Below are 19,934 nucleotides of genomic sequence, written 5' to 3'. Positions count from 1 at the left end.
TCAGGCACGAGTGACCCATCAGTGACGGCGCGCGATTGCAAGGCCAAGAATATACATAAAAGTTAGCGCCGGCGATCACTCGCTCGTGGTTGTTCACGGCGTTAAGCGGCCTCTCAAGAACGAGGTACCGAGCGACACATTCCTGGCTACCTACTGTCGCCCAATAGCATATTCAGTGCTTCCTGGCGCTAGGCGTGGTAGAGCTGACGGTGGCGCTTCGCTCTTTCGTCTTGCCACGCCTTGCATTTGTCTCCTCAAAGCTAAGGTACTCCGCGCTGACCCTGCGCTGTGGTCGGCTCTTGAACTCCCGCAGCAAGCTCCCACGACGTCACGCCCACACACCCAACTCACACACCACCTACGGCCCCTCGCTCGCGGAGTGAATACCCTCCACCTTCTCACACTCCACGCATGCCCGCTACACAGTGAGCCTGCACTGGGCACGCCACTCAGCACCTCAACCGACCAAGGAAGGCTCGCTTTCTTGTGCGACGCCATGGACCACGGGAGAACCGCCAACAAGGTGCGCAGTTGCAGTCGCAGCCATAGCCGCTGTCCTCCCCTGGTCTTCTACCATTCACCTCATATGCTGACATGTGAATTACCCAGCGTCCCTATAGTACCATGGCTCAATCTCACCGCGCAGACCACTTGCCTTCTTTCCTCGACTTCTCCCGCTCTTCGCAAGCGCCACCTGACGACCACTACTACAACCCCGAGCACCAGTCCCAGAGGAGGAGGATAAATACACCTGACCCAGTGCGTCCGCACTTCCCGGGTGACGGATATGATTTTAGGAGACCAGTCATGCCAGCATCCAGCACGGAAGGGACCTCGGGTCGTGCGATGCAGAATAACCCGGACACCATAGATCTCACGGATGGGGGCCACGACAGAAGCATGCGATACTCGCATCTGGCTTTGCCGAGACCACCTTCGGACATGGCAGGTGCTGAACCCTTAGGATCGTCTTCCCGTGCGCAGCGGCTGCCGCGATTTGAGAGAAATATCATTGACCTGGCCGACTCCGACGACGAAGCACAACCACAACAACAGCAACCCCCTCAGACGTACACTCAGCACATTTTTGAACCTCACGCCTTTTCGGAGGACGATTCTCTCTTCATACCCGAGTCACATCCAAGGCCTACCACAGCCGGACTGAGGCGCCCTGGTTTTATGCGGCAACCTTCACCTGCTACTCAACTTGACGACGTGGAAATAGTCGGATCGAGACCACTCTCGCGACATCATTCCCGCCGTGCAACGCCTGCCAATGCTTCCCGCCGCACCGCAACTCCTATGGCTCATAATGCAAATACCAGCAACAACAACGCAACAATAGACCTTACAGCCGACGACGACGAAGACGAAGTCATTCACACGGACACCCGCACTCTTCCTGGCATCAACGGCGACCGCCCCGGAATGGCAGGCAGCGGCATCGGCACACGCGACCAGCCAGTCTGGGGCGGCATAGGCCGCCTGGTCCAGCGCATGCGCGGCACACGCGGCGGCGTCCCAGGCGACGGCTGGTTCGGGCAGTACACCAACTTCGGCAATGACGGTGCCGCACGCCTAGAACACCAGGAGGCCACCCGGCGCCGCGCGGACGCCGCGCGCCAGACCAGGCAGGCGCTCGAGGCGCAGGTCAACGAGCTCTTCGGTGATGCCGGCGCGCCGCCGACCCGACCGCGTCACGTGGCGGCTGTGAGGATGGACTATAACATCGTGGGCTTCGACCTCGGCTTCGGTATCGCGCCCAACAGGCCTCCCACGCCGAAATACGAGCCCCCGCCACCGGCCGAGAAGGGTTTCACGCGCACTCCGGCGGAGGACGAGGAGGTCGTGTGCCCAAATTGCGGAGACGAGCTTGCGGTCGGCAAAGACGAGGTAAAGCAGCAGGTCTATGTCGTGAAGAGCTGCGGCCACGTATGTTCCCCCATGATTCACATCCCTTTACCAACAGACCACAAAGCTAACGTACACCCCAGGCCTACTGTGGCGAATGCGCCACCCGCGAGCGGGCCAGCGCCAGCAAAAAGGGCAAAGGCAAAGCGCTCGATCCCAGCATCCCGCCGCCGCTCAAGAAGTGCGTCGTCGTCGGCTGCGGCAAGAGCGCGCTCAAGAACCACATGGTCCATGTCTTCATGAGCAGCTGAGGGACTACACTGGCCTTCTCTGGCAAATTTCTTCTTCTCCTCTCCCCTTTTCTGTTTTACTCTACAATAATGGCTTTTTCTCTGTTTTAAGCGAGGCGTTGGTGGAGGCCTATGGTCGGTCGGGACGACGACTGTCATGGGGTCAATGACGAGATAATGCCGTACTCTGGTGTTTTTGCTTTCTGCGTCGGACTGAGCATTTGCTGGCTGCGGATCGCGGGGATGTAGATTCGAGGCGAGGTTCGGCGATGTTGGACAATTGGAAAGCTGTTTGCTGCTACATGCTTCTGCTGACTCTTGCCTGTGTCTGTTGCTTTCCGTTGCGACGTGGTGTGCATCTTGCCCTTGAGCGGGTAGTGAGGTTAGCTTCGAGTCGAGAGTGTGACGGTTGGTTGGAGGCATGATGACCCACCCCATGGTTAGACAAACTCCGAGGGAACTACCTTGGAGGCTCCGCTCTTCCTTCGTTTCCTTGGACCAGTAAGGTAAGCCGTGGTCTAGAAAAAATGAGACGTGCCGCAAGGAAACCAAGCCGCTCAAGTGAGAACATCCGGATAAACAGCATTCCGACTACACAGGCGCGTTGGTACTTTGCAATGTCGTCGTCCTCAATACTGTACCCTACATCTCATGCTGACTATCACCTGATGGCAAACGCCACGTCCAGGCACTCCTTTACCGTTCCCGGAGGGCCAACGTAAGCGCAATGTGCACCGTCAATGCAGCTGTCTGGATCATCTAGTACGAAGAGGCGGGCCAGAAGAGGAGAGTTCTGAAAATGCGTGTAGATGCTTTCTGCAGTTCAACTCTCATTACTCGTATGCTCGCAACTACTCTCCAAACTTGCGTTTCTCTTCCGCAACGGCCATCGCGCGATCGCCGCTGATGATAGACGTCGTGCCAATCACCAGCCGTCGCCCGGTTGCTTCCCCAATCTGCTGCCCAACGAATCTCAGCGCAGCAATTTCAGCGAAAGTGACACCACCGAGGAAAAAGACGACAGTCGTCTTGGGGCCCTCCTTGCTCCCACGAAGAGTTTTCCTGGCAGCACTTGCATCAGCATCAGAGCCCTTCTGCGTGACATCTACCGTGGCGCCACGAATGCGCGACAAGACATCTTCAAATCCTTTCCAGCCAGTGCCCGAGGGCGCACTGCTGGGTGCGCCCGGCTTGGGCGGGTTAGCAAGGTTGTGTAGGTGCGACTTCTGTAAGACAGCTTGCACAAGGCGTACGCTGATGGGAGCGTAGCCGGAGAAAGTGTATGCGATGTCGTCGGGGTCAGCCTCGGCGATGTCGTCGATCCAGAGACTCAGAGCACGTCGAAGGGCGTTCGTGTCTGTAGTCGTGGAGCCTGCAGTGCTAGCTATGGGATTGAGGTAGCCTCGGTGGCTTTCTCGTGGGACAAGTATGCCCATCCTCTCCAGGTTAGCAAGGGTGAGAACATGTTGGTATCCATAGGCTTGCTCAATTTGCCGTTTGAAAGACTCGAGGTCTCGAGATCGAATGCCGTTGTTCAGGCAGCTTTCCAAGCACAGGAGTCGAAGTACGGCCCGGAAAGGAACGCCTCGGGCGATAAGTTCTTCAATATTATCGTGCATGGTAGAGGGATCCGCTCCGGCGAGAAGGTTTTGCTGCACCTCCAGTGATCGCCCGAATATCTCAGACTGAGTGAACTTCATGATCTCCTGCGCTAGCGACGTGTGCGTATTGAGAGACGCTGACTCGGCTTGGTGAGCTGGCAGTTTCGAAACGAATGTCTTGAGGTCTGCGATCGACTGATCCGATTGTTTGATATTCTGCTGATCTGACTGAAGTCGTCGTGCCGTTCGATTGAGCGTCGGACCAATCGTTGCGAAGTTATTATCCCTGAGCAACGGATACAGCTTATCGCTCGAGTCCAGGTGGATTTTTCGTTTGGTGGCAGCGGTCGGCGCAGGTGAGCTGTTACGGTCTGGACGTGGGGCCGAGGCGCCACCTAGCACTGACGAGTCGACTTCTGTCTGGTTGTTGGCAACGCCGAAAACCTCGTCCAACAAGCCTTCGTATGTGAGCTGCGTGCTCAGGACGGTAGGCATGTCAACTTCGCGATCTACGATAATCAGGTTCTCAACCACAGAGCTTGGGGTCAAGCCAAATGAGGTCAGAGTAGAGTTGTTAGGGTCGGAAGACGCGTTGACGTCCTCTTCACTTCTCATGCGCTGAAGGAGGTCTGCAAGCCTTTGGGCATTGTCGCCTTTCCCGAGGATCCGTTGGAACAAGCCGTATTGCTTCTGCAAAAGCATCAAAGCTCGTGCGGCAGCCCACACACATGTAGGATCCTTCCTCAGCATCAAGTCACTGAAAGAATTCTCCAATTCTAGCGACAGCAGGTCATGCTCCAAAGGAATAAAGTGCAGCGGAAGCTCGGCGATGTTAGCTTCACCGAGTACGCCATGCTCTTCCAGAATGGTGTTGCTGACTAGTGTCCTTCGAGGGACCCAGATGACAGTGAAGTCATGGTCGGTTTGAGATTCGCTTCTGACTAGTCTGATTTGCTCTGTTCTCGTCAGTTACACTTCGTAGCAACGCAATAAGGTTTAAAGCACGGATGGGATGAATGTGAGCATGCATTTAGACCCTTCCCTAGTCATGGATCATATCTTGGTGGGTGATGTGATATGCTGGCGTTTTGGCAAACGATTAAGAAAGTTCGATCTGGGACTCAAACTTGAACGGCCAGGGTGGGAGGAATGGGATCTGTTCGTTCTTCTTGGAGTCCCTGGCCAGCATTGCGGTAGTGTACGGGGCAACAGTGAAGCTGGTTATCGAGCAGGAGACAAAATGAAAAGCGTGCATACCGGCTACCATCCTCGCCTTCTTCGCATTCTCGCCTCGGACGAGGAACACCACATTGCGCTGGCTGGCGTCGACGTTGTGGTTCTCGAGAAAGAAGACCTTGTCGACGCCGTACTCTTGCAGCGTACTGAACTTAACGAAAAGACCAATCGTTCCGGCCAGAGACTTCTCAATGACCAGGTTCTTCTTGCCTCGAACCTGGATGGCGTCAGTCGACCAAGATCCTCAAGAAAGATCTCCGGCGGTCTTACATACACCTTCCAGCAAATGGAGTAGATCTCGCCGTGCTTTTTCAGTAATCTCTTGAGAGTTTATCGCCCTCACGGCTGAATGGGCCGCCATCACATCTTCTTGTTGGTAAATACCAACCTATACGAGCCCGTGAGGTGTAGTTGGCGGCGTCGAACGCGGAGTGAAGCCGCGCTTGGCGCGTCACTCTTGCCTGACGTCGGGTCGCGGGTTTGGCTGGCCGGCGGCTGGTGGCCGAAGATTTTAGGTGAGTCGAGCAAAAGGTGGGATGCGCAAAACACCCGCCGCCCACTTGTGCCCCGCCGTGACTACTATCGCTTGCATGCGCCGACTCTCTTCCTTCCCGCGCCCTTTTCATTCTGTTTCAGCATTTGAATTCTCACGATCTCTTCTAGTAAGACGTTCGCCGTTTTCACACTACCAATCCAAACACTGCCACACATTCGCGGAAACAGAAGAAGACATGGGCAAGGACAAGGATGGCAAGGGCGGCGGCTACGTCCTGAAGGTGCCCAAGGGAACCAAGGACTGGGATGGCAAGGACATGGTCATTCGCGAGAAGATCTTCAGCACCATCACCGAAGTCTTTAAGCGCCACGGTGGTGTTACCATTGACACGTTGGTTAATGACCCAGACAATATGCACCTGGGACATCTTGCTGACACAACCCTGTAGACCTGTATTTGAGCTAAAGGAAATCCTTGCTGGCAAATATGGCGAGGACAGCAAGCTCATCTACGACCTTGCCGACCAAGGCGGCGAGCTCTGCTCCCTCCGATACGACCTCACTGTCCCCTTTGCTCGTTGGCTCGCCATGAACTCCAATGTCCAGAGCATCAAACGCTACCACATCGCCAAGGTCTACCGCAGAGATCAGCCTGCAATGACCAAGGGTCGCATGCGCGAATTTTACCAGTGCGACTTCGACATTGCTGGCACCTACGACTCTATGCTTCCCGATGCTGAGATCATGAGGATTACCTGCGAGATTTTCGAGGCGCTCGGATGGAAGGGAAGGTACACAATCAAGCTCAACCACCGCAAGATTCTGGACGGTATCTTCGAGGTGTGCGGTGTTCCCGCGGACAAGATCAGAACAATCAGCTCGGCTGTGGACAAGCTGGACAAGTCACCATGGGAGGAGGTCCGTCGAGAGATGACTGAAGAGAAGGGATTGGAGGGCGAGGTCGCAGACCGGATAGGAGAGTACGTGGTGCTCAAGGGAGGCAGGGACCTTCTGGAGAAACTGCGTGCGGACGAGAAGCTTGTCGCGAATGCATCGGCGAAGCAGGGACTCGAGGATGCTGCTCTCCTCTTCGGCTACCTGGAAGCTTTCCAAGTTCTCGACCGTGTTTCCTTCGACATGTCGTTGGCCAGAGGCCTTGATTACTACACCGGCGTCATCTACGAGATTGTCACCGAGGGCTCGGCACCACAGACTAGCGAAGGTCAGAAGCTACAGCAGGCGGGCAAGAAGGACTCGAAGCCCGGAAAGCCTGCTGATGGCGAGGAAGACAGGTCTAACGACCCTAGTGTTGGTGTCGGCTCCGTGGCTGCTGGTGGCCGTTACGACAACCTCGTTGGCATGTTCAGCGGCAAGCAGCAGGTGCCCTGTGTTGGTGTCTCGTTCGGTGTGGAAAGAATCTTCAGCATTACCAAGCAGCGTCTCGCAGCTGATGCCGCCGCTGCGTCCATCAGGAGCAACGAGGTTGATGTCTACGTCATGGCCTTTGGCGGCAAGGGCTTCGACGGTCTTCTCACTCAGCGCATGGAGGTCGCTCGAAAGCTTTGGGACGCAGGTATCAAGGCCGAGTTCAGCTGGAAAGTCAAGCCCAAGCTTCCTCAGCAATTCAAGGCCGCAGAAGTCAACGGCGTCCCATTTGCCGTCATTCTCGGCGACGAGGAGCTCAATGCCGGCAAGTGCAAGATCAAGGAGATGGGTCTGCCCGAGGGTCACCCTGAAAAGGAGGGCGTGATGGTCGAGCTGGCGAACCTTGAGCAAGAGGTGAAGCAGAGGATTGGAAAAGCTGGCGCCAGCGCGTCCATTACCGCTGGCCTGAACGAGATGAGCCTCGACCAGGCCGCTGCTGAGGCACCGAAGACCAGCTGAAGTGTCTTCCTTGTTCTGGCATGCGTGACGATATAGATAGCTGACCGCGGCGGGCGGCTTCCCAAACAGATACCCGTTGAAAAATACGCCTGCATATGGCAGAGCAATTACTTCTCTCTTCTTCTCTCTGCGTTCTCATTCGATCTCTAGCCGTATTTCGATATTCTTACCTGATCGCACCACTGTGCGTATACAGTCTCAATCTGCCGTTGTTTCCTCGCATCGAAATTTCGTAGCATCGCCTGCCGTACTCCTATGTGTGACAAGACCACATAAGGAGATCGATGGCCTCCCAAGACGCTGGAAAGCACGTTCTGGCCGTGTCTTAGTTTTCCAATTGTAGTAAAGACAATTACTATAAGGCAATCTCAGGGTGCAAGTCTTTCTTGTGGTGCAATCACGAACTTCAGGACAAGCCAGCTTTGTGGTTCCATCTCAGAGCAACGCAAAAACGTCTACTCAGAAGAAGCTAAAGACGTATTTGATCACGATCGAGGTTCAATCACTGACTTGGAACATGTCGAAGAGCAAAGCAAAAAAAGGGATAGAAAAAGTAAGGTCTCGACACCTGTGTGATTCGAACACACGCTCCCGAACTGGAGAACTGTTAGGACGTGCAAGTTGACAACTGATGTCTGAGGCACCACTTACGGAACTGCCTTAGCAGGGCAGCGCGTTAACCACTCCGCTGGAGAAATTGTTAATCGCTGTTGTGACATTTTGGCGGCTTGATGCAAGCTTACCCAAAGTGCCTGTGACCCATCACGTGATGGGTCTCAATGCATGGGGAGAAAAACCGACAATTATATAGCTTAACAACATTTTCAGTCCGGCTCAATCAATCGGCAACCCAATCTAATGTATTCATCAGCAAATTACTTCTTTTGCTGCGTCCACATAAACGCGGGTAACATCCAATTATTCCACTCGGTCAAGTCCCCCACTTCAACGAAGTTACAGTATGGGCTAGGCAAAACCATCTTCCGACATCATTGACCCGAGAGTCCGAGTGACCCTACTTCGGGTTGTGGAGAACCTCGTGTGGGCGCGGCGATCTTGTACAACAATGGGTCAGTCCTTCAAACAAACTTGAGGCGTCCCTGGCATAGCGTAGGGTTTGGTTTGATAGTCTCCCTCCCCGCATCACAACCCTGTTGACATCAAGGCGGAGAAAGCATGTATTGCGCAGCTCGGTTCAATGCCTGCAAATCGACCCTAGGACAGGCGTCATTGAATAGGGTATATCAGTGACTTCAGGGCCTGTTTACTTCGACTTGACGGAAAATTTTTACATATTCTCTATTGTTCAGCAGGCCATGTTGACGCTCGAGAGGACGGTCCTGGCGGCATTGTGTGCCAGCACGGTACTGGCTTGCATTTCGGATGATCAAGTCAATCCTGATATTCCTTTTGGAACATTCCAAGATCCATCGTCCAACGTCAGACCAAGATTCAGGTGTGAATTTGATTATGGAGAGCAATTCAGACAAGTCTAATGCCCAATCCCAGATACTGGGTGCCTGATGCATCTGTTAATCTTAGCGAAGTCGCAAATGACTTTGCCCTTATCAAACAAGCTGGTCTTGGTGGCATGGAGTTGCTGGGCTATTACTTGTATGGCAACTATCCATCTGTCGTACAGGAGGGCGGGCCAGTACCAGTAGATTGGACCAAGTATGGGTGGGCATCTGATGCGTGGAGTAAGTCTCGGCTGACAAGTATCTTGGGATGTGTACAGCAGCTAATGCATCTCAGAGGAGTTGACCGAGGTTGCTTTGCAGGCCACGAAAGACCACAACCTCATCATGGACTTCGCCCTAGGTCCTAACCAAGGATCAGGCGTTCCAGCAGAGCCGAACGATGACGGTGTCATGTGGAATCTTCAACCATTCAATATTTCGATTCCTCTGGGTGGCTCTTACAGTGATGTCCTTCCCGGTTGGGGTACAGGAGAGCTTGTCTCTGCATCAACTGCGCTCGTGGTTGATAGCACACCTGTTCAACTCAAGGCAGCGCCTGCTTTCCTCAGTCAAAACTACAGTGGATCTCGTTACACCTTGGCAGCTGAAACCCTTACCGACGTGACCGATCAGGTCGGCGAAGATGGAAGCATCAGCCTCGGCTTCCCTTCCTCAGCAAACGGCATTGAGTATCAGCTCTTCGCATACTATCAGAACCACACCATCGGCCTAGCTCAACAATCTCCGTTGTATCTCAACACCACTGTCCCGCAGTCTCCGGTCACATCGTTCTTGCAAAATGGCTCAAGATTCAATGATCACTTCTCGGTAAAGGGAGCGCAACTTGTCATCGATTTCTGGGAGAATTACCTCCTTGACTACAACAACACCAGGGAACTGATTCGGGAAGTGGGAAACTATGGATGGGAAGATTCGATGGAATTTGGAAACAGCATCTTGGTCTGGTGGACACCTGCACTAGTCGAGGCTTTTGAGAAGGCCCGCGGATACAGCATTCGCAAGTACCTTCCGCTGATCTATTATCCTAACGCGCAATCGGATGCGCCTCTCGCTTCGCCGCACTGGTATTTGACCGACGAGGTTGATCAAGGCCAAGCACACGTCGATGATTACAGACAGACGGTGAGTGAAGAGTACATGGCATTACTGAAATTACCATGAGATCCACTGACAGTCCGTAGCTCACGGAGCTCAACAAGATCTATCTCCAGACCTTGGTCAACTGGACTAGAGATGCACTCGAGTCTCAATACTCCGCGCAAGTGGTGTACAATCTACCCATGGACATGCTCGCCAATATTCCGGCAGTCAACGGTCCTGAGACCGAGTCACTTGGCTTCAATCACGTAATCGACGCGTATAGACAGTTTGCTGGTCCAGCCAACTTAGCAGGCAAGCGAGTTATATCGTCTGAGCTTGGCGCTCAGCGTAATGAACCGTACAGTCAGACTATGACGGATCTAATTTGGGATGTCAAACGCTCAATCGTCGGCTCGATCAACAACTTTGTAAGTTTCTACATCCTAATTGTGAGGTCTTCGACGCTAACAAGGCGGTAGGTATATCACGGATATACCTTCTCTGGTTCTTACCCTAACACGACTTGGCCCGGTTACACCACCTTTGCTTACCGCTTCTCAAATATGCACGGTCCGAGGCAGCCAACCTGGGAGTATTACGATGAGTTCATGAACTGGACCGCTCGCGTTCAGTACATATCTCAAAGCGGAATCCCCAAAATCGATCTAGCCTTTTGGTTGAAGAAGTCTCAGTTCTTCGACAAGGCCTCGCAGTACAATCCGAACGATTTGATAGAAGACGGTAGGATTGACCAGGTAATTCGTGCAGCACACCGCTAAGTTTTTAAGGATGGTCCTACGAATACCTTAGTCCTGACAATCTTGTCGTCGAGCCAGAGGCATACGTATCAAATAAAGCGCTCGCGCCAGCTCGTCAGGCTTTCAAGGCGTTCGTGCTCCGTGGCAACGACACTTTGACGGTCGGAGGTGTGCAGAAGCTCACAGAATATGCGCACTCAGGCTTGCCAATCATCATTTCCGGCGGAATGCCCTTCAACCTGTCCGGATACAATGCGAGCGGATCCTCCTACGTCAAATCAGCCTTGGCTTCTCTTACCGAGCTGGACAATGTTCACGAGATGCCTGCCGAGAATCTGTCGGCATCACTCAAATCGCTGGGACTCGCACCACGCACTCAAGTCGACGCTGACAGAATATGGTACACCTACTGGCGTGAGGATCAGAAGGCAGCAAAGACCTATGTGTTCGTGTACAACGACGCTTGGGACGAAGAATTCGGTCTCGGCGGTTCAAATGGAAGTGTCACCTTCGAGACAACTGGCGTGCCATACTTCTATGATGCCTGGACTGGCGAGACAAAGTCTATCGATCAGTATCAGCAGAGAAACGACTCTATCACCATTCCATTGATGCTTGCGGGTAACCAGAGCGCAATTATTGGCTTCCACCACAACGAGAGTGCAAAGGCTTATGGATCTGCAAGCTCAATGTCCGGTGGCTGGTCGGCACCAAGCGGATATGCCAACACTTTGCAACCCCCAAAACACTCTGAGATTGATTACGGCACGAGCTCAGCACTCAATTTGACGTCTTGGACCCTCATCATCGAATCTTGGAGCGCTCCAGAGGACATTTACGCTGATCAGACTCAATCGCTCAAGACCAACAGCACATGGCAGCTTCAAGAGCTCCAATCGTGGAATGCCATTTCCGATTCCCTGTTCAATGTCTCAGGGCGTGGTTTCTACAACACGACTTTCTCTTGGCCACCAGCGGAAGGCAAGGCCGACGGTGCGCTTCTCGACTTTGGTGCCATCATAAACACTGCCCGCGCCTGGGTTAACGGATATCAACTTCCACCTCTGGATCCAACGCATGCCGTCGCCGACATCTCCAAGTATCTCAAAGCCGGTGAGAACGAGGTCCAGGTAGTCGTAGCAACTACGCTTGGAAATGCGGTCAGACCTCACTGGAGCCGGCTGAGGAGCAGTGGGACTCTTGCATTGGGCCCCTTGCCACCAGCTCAGGAGTATGGTTTGGTTTCCGACGTCCTTGTCATGAGCATTTAAGGCATGGCTGCAACATCCAGGAGCGACGTACTCATCCATCTCATAGTATGATAAACATACCTTTTGGCTGTCTGTAGGTGTAGCAACCTTGAACTCAACCTATGGTTGAAAGTCCAATATAATCAGGTGTTCCCAACGATTTGGAAATCGCTCGTTCGCAGGTCAGCTCTGCAAGCGGGACAACGGAAATGGTATGCAGACAGCATCACTCTATGGAGCTCCGGCTCCAATCTGTTATTAGATCACCGTTCTCACGCCTTTTCCACAAAATAACCAACTTTCGGGAAGTGCATCCTCAGACCGTTCTCAAGCTCGATGACAGTCTTCGCCTTGTTCAGGCCGACAAGCTTCCCGTACTGTGGATGGGTTCCTGGCACCGCATCTGAGGCCTCGATGGAGACTCTTTCGCCTTCCTTCAAGCCCAGCGTATCGTTTTTGTCAATGCCGATGTCTGGCATTGCATAGGCCGAGGAAAGCAGTTGTTTTGTGGCTTCCTCGACAGGGATTTTCTTTTGTTCTTTCTCCCCATCGACTTGTTTGGGGATATTTTCGAGCCTATTATTGCGGTTTCAGCAACGTAGTCATTCTCAGGGGTATCACACTTGCTCAATAGACTCACCATCTCCACATCTTCGGAAACAAATTCCTCCCGTGCCCCGTCTCTTCCGCCAACCCAATCGTCTCCACCCACCACTTGATGATCCAAACGGCAAACACATCCGCCATACCAGCCTCCTTCTCGCCACCGACAAAAGGCGCCGCATCAGTCGTGTTGCTCAGAAAACCTTCTTCAGCACCATCTAGAAACGCCCTGAACTCCGACCTCGCGCTGGGCTGCAGCTTGCCGAAATCCTCTCTCGCGAAGACAGGGAACAGGTTGGCACGGTCTTTTGCCAACTGCGGCGTCATAAATTCACCCGGCAGGCATGGTAATGCGAGCCAGAAACTACGCTTTGGTCTTAGTCAGTACACCGGTTGTCTCTCTTCACATCATAGGGTAAGATGGAGGCATGGGCGAACTCACATAGCCCCAAGCCTCGTACACCGAGTCCAGATGCGATTCTCTCAGCGCCTTGCTCTCTTTCTTCAACAGCTCCTGCATAGCGGCCAAGAAACTTGCGTTGTCGGGAAAGACATCTTTGCCGATGCACAATACTGGTACGCGACGGTATGTGATTCCCAGGCCGGTGAGATCCGGGCGTGGCAAGGCGAAAGGCTGTTCGCAGATGGAGAAGGGTGTCTTGGTAAGAAAGAGGTAGTTGCGCGCTTTCTGCGCATTGGGCGCAAACAGGTAGTCAAAAGCGATTATGGGAGGAATGGGCATTGTTTACTGAGAGTTGTGAGCTTGAGCTAGATTTCACAGTGATAAGATTGTGAGAGTGGGAAGGGTCCAAGGATGTACAAGGATCTCGTCCCTCGTGCGCCTTATATTTGATGCGGCCATGGCCATCTAGTATTTGCAATTATAGATCATTTTACCGTGAGATCTAGACGCATCCCCGCATTGGAGTTGGAGAAGAACCAATGGTCGGGTAGAAGGATCGAGGCGCGAGATCATCAGAGTTATCCCCGCTTTCTCCACATCGTGGGGAAGTGCAGTCTTGTGAGGGATCCATCAGCAGCCTGTTCTTCTGTAACGTCACGCTCGGGGTATGCGAATGCTGAGTTGTTCGCGAAAAGGTGACTTGGACCCGATTTGGCACATGCAGCAGCGTCTTGACTCCACTACTCTCCCTCGTGGTTTCGTCGGCTCGTCCCTAACTGAGCAGCTCCCTGATATCCTCGATGCGTTGCGTCTTCTTCTCGTCTTCGCTCATCATGCCTAGCGATGAAGCGAGAAACTTTTTGCGGTCCTGAACCTGTTCATTTGTTAGCATCTTAAGCTGAATACATGCAGAGTCTGTGACAAGCCTACCTTCAGCATCTTCTCCTCGATACTCCCTTCCACGACAAACCTAGTGACTTTCACCTCGTCTGTCTGGCCCATTCTGTGCACGCGGTCAATCGCTTGTGCTTCGACGGCGAAAGACCACCAAGGGTCCATCATGAAGACTCTCTTCGCACATGTCAAGTTCAGACCCACACCACCTGCGCGGAGAGAGAGGAACAAGACTGTGAACTTGGGTCGATTAGCAAAGTCGGATAGAACGCGTGCACGCTCTTTCTGGGACATGGAGCCGTCGAAGCGGAGCCAAGTTATACCAGCTGAGGTCAAGGCAGGTCCAAGGAGGTCGAGGAAGGAAGTAAATTGGCTGAACACGACGGTCTTTAGGACTTGGTCCGATTTCCGCAGTCGCTTCAGCTGCGTAAGGAGCGTGTTTATCTTGGCCGATGAGAGTGCGTTGACGCGGCGTAAAGTGATTCTTTTAGCGGCATCCTTCTTCTTCGCCGATTGAGTACTGTTATAGAGGTCTTCGTCTTCCTCGTCACCTGCGCCAAAGGCACTTACGAGAGCCTTGGTGTCTTCATCTCCGAAGTCTTCATCTTCGTGACGGACGACTTCGAAGACATCACGCGCATTGATGGGCTCACGGCAGTTGAAGCAGCGAGGAAGCTCACCTTTACTGCTTTGATGTTCGATATAGTCAAGCAGACATTTCTTGCACGCGGAATGCCAGCACCCGGTGACAGCCTGCTCCTCCATAGGCTCTTCGCTGCAGATGGGGCATTCCATGTCGGACTCATCTTGAATCTGTTTCAGGACGTGGGAACCAAATCGGCTCGCGTCCTGTTCGCCTTCGTCTGCCTGGAACCTTTCGAGCAATGCAGTGAGATCCATATCGTCTGCTAGGCCATTTGCGACATCTGCGGCAGCTGCAGCATCCTCTTCTTCTGCAACAATCTGCTTGTTGCGCGTCAGCATAGGATGGCAACAGCTTTGTCTCAGCCGCAAGATTTGTGCAAAGATGGTCGTGTAACTCTTCATCAAAGTGCCAGCTTCCATGTTCGCACTGAAAGCCTTCTTTGCTCGAGCAAATATCAGTTCGTAGACTTCTCGCTCCGGGTCAGAGAGCTTCACATGTTCGATCTCGACCGTTTTCGGTGGCAGTGGCACCAAAGCCTCGCCGTCAGGGGTCTTCATATCCTTCGTTCTGCGCAAGACAATGGGTTCTAGCACAGTCTGGACAACGTCGAGCGCGCGAACAAAGTCGCCCTTCTCGAACGGCACGGTGATGAATGTCTTCCAGAAGCTGAAATTGCTCCAAGGCTCCACGCGCAGGAATCGGATCAGACTGAAAAGGTCTTCCAGTCTGTTGACAATCGGTGTGCCTGTGAGCACCCATCTATGCTTGGCGGCTAGCTCGTAGCAGGCTTTAGCGGTCTTTGACTGCCTGTTCTTGATCATGTGTGCTTCGTCGAGGATGATGCGCCAGTAGTCAAGACTGAACAGACCACCGTGCGATCCACGGTTGCCGTCCATGGAAGCAACAGCGTTGAATTCGCTGAGTACAGTGCCATACGAGGTGATGATGACATTGGGTGCGCTCGCAGCATTGGCAGCTGAGCAAAGCGTCGGCAGATTGATGTTCTTGTCACTGCCATAGTAGATGAGAACTCTCAGTGTGCCATCCTTAGATGCCTTTTCTGCTTCGCTCGCCCACTGTGCAAGCAACGACATAGGTGCGACGACCAGGGTGGTAGCTGGCGCATATTCAACGCCACTACTATTCCTCCCAAGTCGAGGCAAGCTTGCAATAGCATCGGCTTTGGCGCCGCTCATGGTAGCCTCTTGTTCGGGCGAACGATGCGAATGTACTAAAGAAAGCATCTCGATTGTCTTTCCAAGACCCATCTCATCAGCAAGGATGCCACCAAGACAGGTCTGCTCTTGAACAGGGAAGTCCAAGCCTAGCTCGCCGCTATAAGGGTTGACGTAGAAACAATCCTGGCCATCAACAGCAGGGAGGTCCTTGTCGTCTGCATCCTTAATCGGCCAGGGATATTCTTCCCACAACGGATGCATAGACATCTCCTTATGCTCCTGCTTCTGGCTAGTCTCTTTGGCAACCATCCAATGCAGCGCCTGCTTCTGATATTTCCTCAAGTCCATTGTGAAGCTGTCCGCGGGCTGTGCTTCAGGTGTGTCGAAGTCGAACGACTGGGCCTTCCTATACAGGCTGTCCAATTGGTCTTGCTCGAGCTCTTCGCCCTCCTCATTCTCTTCCGACGGAGGCGATGATCCGCCATTCTCAGGCGTGTTCCCCTTGCTCTTTTTGGTGTCCTGCTGATCATACTGTTCCGCAACCTCCGCAGCTTGAAGAATGCCTTCCCGCTTGTGTTTCGCGGTCGTCTCGTTTATCTTTGAAGGCTGAAGATTGATCTCTGAGAATAGCTTGACCAATGCCACTTGCCGCAAACGCAGATCACGTTCGTCCGAGGTCTCCTTGGCCTCGAAGATTCCCGTCTCTCTGTTGTTCTCTGCCGGCTTCACAAAGTTGCCAGCCTCGAAGGCAGATCGCAGCAGGAAGCACTTGAGCTGCAAGTAGACAGTATCGTTCGTTCTGATCCGCTCTGGGGCGAAAATGCAGTGCCCTTCAAATATGCAGAGCTTCTGGTCCAACAAAGTGCTTATCCACATGGCTGCCTCTTTCTCCAGTCGTCCCACCTCCTCACCTCGACCGTTTGTAAAGCGCACGATCATATCCTGCGTCTTCCGCACGACTTGCTTGAACTTGCCACCCCGTCCGGCTTTCTGCTGTATCGCCTGTTTTTGCCGTTCGATCTTGATGGTGTCGTCTGGCTTGAGCAGGCCAGTGCCACTCTTCGTAGTCCATCCTGCTACACCAAGAGCTCCGATGTAGCGTTTAGTGGGCATCGACCCCAAGGCGGCCGGCTTAGGAGGAGCCGGCGTTGCTGATGCTCGCGGGGACGCATTTGCTTGTGGAGTAGTCTGGATAGTACTCGAAGGCTTTCCGAAGGGGGATGATCTATAGGTGCTGGCGCTCGGCGTGCGTGAAGACGAAGGCGGCGCGGGTGTGTTTTTCCATGATCCGTCGAAATATGCGTTGATTGCTCGTTCGAGGTCTTTGCCGAATGTCTGCTGGAGACTTAAGATTGTGTCTTCAGGCGGCGAAGCTCCTGTGAATGCCTTGAATGTTTCACCGTCGAACACATTCTCTTTATCGCGTTCTGCGGCGTCGCCGGTCTGCTGCCTCTGAAGACTCGGTGATTTCGGCAGATCGTTGACCTCGTCCGGCAAGCTGGGCTCTGCGCTCAAGGAAGGGTCCTGAGAGGGCGAGTCGTCCACAAAGAAACGGCGTTTCTTATGCGGACGCTGGTCCAGATCGGCCATACTGTGGTGTGCGGCAGACTGTGGTGGCGGTGGTGCCCTCGCAGCGTTAGGCAGAGGGCCTTGGGCGTGCGGCGACAGCGGGACCTGGCAGTCGCGAGCAGACGCGCTTTCACGCGACTCAAATTCGGCCTCGGAAAGAAGGGTTCAATCAATCGATCAATCAGACGTCATCCATTTCATCTCATCTGTTTTCCCCAGTGCGACTTCGCGCCGCGAACGTGCACTGCCGCTCTGAACACCCGCATCTGCTACCTGGGATTTATGCGGACAGCGTCCACAAGTCCGGCAAGAGAAGGAGATGAGCTTAACAAAAAGGGTTTGCACACGGGGTGCTGGGGTGATCGCAGAGAACAGAGGAACATGGCGCGCATCGCAAAGGCGATTTGCTTCGTCTGATGTCGAGCAGCCCAGCTCACAAATATCGTCGGCAGAAGAGTTGGCTTCCGCAAGAAGATATTGTTTGGATCTCTTGCGAAAATACGACACTCCATCATCGCTGCTATTGCCTTATATTCCGACCCATGCCCGCGACGCCTACGTCGCACTGCGCGCATTCAACATCGACGTTGCTCGGACGGCCGACACGACCAACACGCCCACCATAGGGAGCATGCGCCTGCAGTTTCAACGCGATGCTATCTCCAAAGCATTGGCAGGAACTCCGCCCAAGCAGCCTATTGCACTTCTGTTAGCAAGGGCTGCAGATCGCATAGCGGAGCTTACAGATGGAAGGTCAACTTTCAGTAAGAGCTGGTTTATGCGCATAATTGACACACGAGAAAAATACCTATCAAATCCGCCTTATCCTGATATCGCTGCTGTGGAGTCTTACGCGGAAAACACCTACAGCACGCTGCATTACCTTACTCTTCAAGCTTTACCTATGGCCAGCTTGACGGCGGACCATGTCGCAAGTCATGTTGGCAAAGCCACCGGTATTGCGGCGGTGCTGCGAGGCCTTCCCCTCATCGCATTCCCTGGACCGCAAAATTCGCATACAAATCAAGCAGGCCAGATGCCCGGCGATGTGGGAGCCACTCGGCAGGGAGCCGTCATGCTGCCGCTCGACATTATGGCCGAGTGTGGCGTGCGAGAGGAAGATGTGCTGCGTAATGGAGCCGAGGCCCACGGTCTGCGGGACGCTGTCTTCACAGTTGCGACCCGCGCCAATGACCATCTCATCACCGCCAGACAAATGCTTACTAACATTCGCGCCGGACAGGACGCCGGGCACGATTTCGAGCATCAGCACGAAGAGGAGCACGTCTACCTTCCCGCAAAGGGGAAGGCTGAGTCCCAGAGCCAGGAAATTGAGCGGGCCTTTGGAGTCTTCATGCCAGCCATCGCGACGCAAATTTGGCTGGATCGCCTCCAAAAGGTTGATTTCGATATCTTCAGCGATAAACTCCGGGTCACCGACTGGAAATTGCCCTGGAAAGCTTTCTGGGCGTATAACCGACGGAACTTATGATCGCAGTCAGCTTTTGACTTTGTACCAATGCCATGACCCTGGGCAGCTAGCAATCGCACAACGAAAGCTAAATACAAAATGTACAGTATTGTAGGCTTGAGATTCTTGTAAGCCGTCTCCTGGTCTTAAATGTCCCTCTTTCCATCCCCCCTGTCTCCATCTCCTCCCGTCAGACATCTGTCATCAGGCAGCATCAGATTGATACCAGCCTCGAAAGACGACACTTCGAAAGCTACCGCAAGATGGATCGCTTGGAAGTCGTTTTACCGGTCGCTATTCAATTCGTCGCATTGGCGTGGAGAATTGACAAGAGCCATTCGCGTCGCATCGCCGAGCTAGAAACTCAGTGCGAGTTATATCGCACTGGTATCGAAGAATACCACAACTCTCTCAGCGATTCCGAAGACGAGGCAGAGCAAGCAGTCGCTGACCTCGCAGCTCGTGATGAGCGCATCCGGGAGTTGGAGCGGACAATCCGCACATTGCAGTACGACCTCGAATCTTCCGAGTATCAGACCGCGAACGCCGAATTCAGGATCAAGCAGAGAGACAACCAGATCGTCGTCAAGACCAAGCTTCTCTCCGCCGCGAAGGAGAAGCTTCACAACCAGGCACTGCAGGTGGCGGCGCTAAAGGAAGAGGTCGCGTCGCAAGAAGTCCAGCCTCGCCGTTCAGCCCTCGTCAGGACCACCGCCAGTGTCGCCGTCCAAGGGGAGAGCGGCCAGGATCTAGTCGACCGCTACCTGCGCTGCGTCTGGCTCTACGCGCAGCGCGCCAACAAGGCATGGCAGCTCAATCAGGAGCTGAAGCAGGACCTGGATCACTCCGAGCAGGCCTACTTCCAGCAATGCAGGCTCTGGACCGAGCTCGCCGAAGAGCTGAAACTCACGACAGAGTCAAACGCCATCGCCCGCCAGCAAATCACTCGCCTCGAGACCTTTATCAACAAAGTTCAACAACGCTATGAGAACCTCGAGTCCGAGCTCGTACTCTCCAAAGAGCAATCTAGGAATCTGGAACAACAACTCCGGGCTGCCGGTGAGCGCAACGAAGCCCTCGAGTGCGAGCTCGCAACAGCAAACATGTCTCTGGCCGCTGAGACCCAGGCCCACGCTGCGACCAAGAGAGAGCTCGCCACCCGCCACTCTGAGGTGATGAAACTAGTCAAGGAAGCCGACTCGCTCAAGACAAGCCTCAGCCACCGGTCCCTATGGAACGCCGCC

The 19,934-nt window shown here is 53.7% G+C and overlaps 7 protein-coding genes across 7 annotated transcripts; 4 read left to right on the top strand and 3 right to left on the bottom strand.

The window, feature by feature from the left end:
• The first annotated feature begins 253 nt into the window (after nt 1-253).
• On the top strand, nt 254-2,444 carry WHR41_01122 (uncharacterized protein). The gene is made up of 3 exons (XM_069369728.1): nt 254-523; nt 610-1,932; nt 1,995-2,444. Exons 1-3 carry the CDS (start codon nt 497-499, stop codon nt 2,160-2,162), a joined length of 1,518 nt encoding a protein of 505 aa, XP_069233047.1. The 5' UTR covers nt 254-496; the 3' UTR covers nt 2,163-2,444.
• A 497-nt stretch (nt 2,445-2,941) lies between these two features.
• WHR41_01121 (uncharacterized protein) lies at nt 2,942-5,391 on the bottom strand. Its single transcript, XM_069369727.1, has 3 exons — nt 5,253-5,391; nt 5,000-5,195; nt 2,942-4,698 (listed from the first exon to the last, which is right to left on the bottom strand). Exons 1-3 carry the CDS (start codon nt 5,337-5,339, stop codon nt 2,993-2,995), a joined length of 1,989 nt encoding a protein of 662 aa, XP_069233050.1. The 5' UTR covers nt 5,340-5,391; the 3' UTR covers nt 2,942-2,992.
• Nucleotides 5,392-5,536: 145 nt separating this feature from the next.
• Nucleotides 5,537-7,559, top strand: WHR41_01120 (uncharacterized protein). Its single transcript, XM_069369726.1, has 2 exons — nt 5,537-5,864; nt 5,923-7,559. Exons 1-2 carry the CDS (start codon nt 5,569-5,571, stop codon nt 7,355-7,357), a joined length of 1,731 nt encoding a protein of 576 aa, XP_069233049.1. The 5' UTR covers nt 5,537-5,568; the 3' UTR covers nt 7,358-7,559.
• A 1,114-nt stretch (nt 7,560-8,673) lies between these two features.
• WHR41_01119 (uncharacterized protein) lies at nt 8,674-11,947 on the top strand (the record flags this gene model as incomplete). The annotated part of the gene is made up of 6 exons (XM_069369725.1): nt 8,674-8,813; nt 8,867-9,057; nt 9,113-9,960; nt 10,020-10,346; nt 10,398-10,659; nt 10,707-11,947. The coding sequence occupies 6 exons, from the start codon at nt 8,674-8,676 to the stop codon at nt 11,945-11,947; spliced, it is 3,009 nt and encodes a 1,002-aa protein (XP_069233268.1).
• Nucleotides 11,948-12,132: 185 nt separating this feature from the next.
• Nucleotides 12,133-13,271, bottom strand: WHR41_01118 (uncharacterized protein; the record flags this gene model as incomplete). Its single annotated transcript, XM_069369724.1, has 3 exons — nt 12,133-12,502; nt 12,567-12,898; nt 12,972-13,271. The coding sequence occupies 3 exons, from the start codon at nt 13,269-13,271 to the stop codon at nt 12,199-12,201; spliced, it is 936 nt and encodes a 311-aa protein (XP_069233269.1). The 3' UTR covers nt 12,133-12,198.
• A 433-nt stretch (nt 13,272-13,704) lies between these two features.
• WHR41_01117 (uncharacterized protein) lies at nt 13,705-17,240 on the bottom strand (the record flags this gene model as incomplete). The annotated part of the gene is made up of 2 exons (XM_069369723.1): nt 13,705-13,806; nt 13,863-17,240. 2 exons carry the CDS (start codon nt 17,238-17,240, stop codon nt 13,705-13,707), a joined length of 3,480 nt encoding a protein of 1,159 aa, XP_069233264.1.
• A 610-nt stretch (nt 17,241-17,850) lies between these two features.
• Nucleotides 17,851-18,711, top strand: WHR41_01116 (uncharacterized protein; the record flags this gene model as incomplete). The annotated part of the gene is made up of 1 exon (XM_069369722.1): nt 17,851-18,711. One exon carries the CDS (start codon nt 17,851-17,853, stop codon nt 18,709-18,711), a length of 861 nt encoding a protein of 286 aa, XP_069233265.1.
• Between the last annotated feature and the right edge of the window lie 1,223 nt (nt 18,712-19,934).

This window comes from Cladosporium halotolerans (assembly GCF_011745625.1).
Source record: "Cladosporium halotolerans strain TM138-S3 chromosome Unknown Sca3, whole genome shotgun sequence".
NCBI classification, from domain to species: Eukaryota; Fungi; Ascomycota; class Dothideomycetes; order Cladosporiales; family Cladosporiaceae; genus Cladosporium; species Cladosporium halotolerans.
The sequence above is the reverse complement of the archived record's forward strand: the minus strand, read 5'-3'. Positions and strand labels throughout refer to the sequence as shown.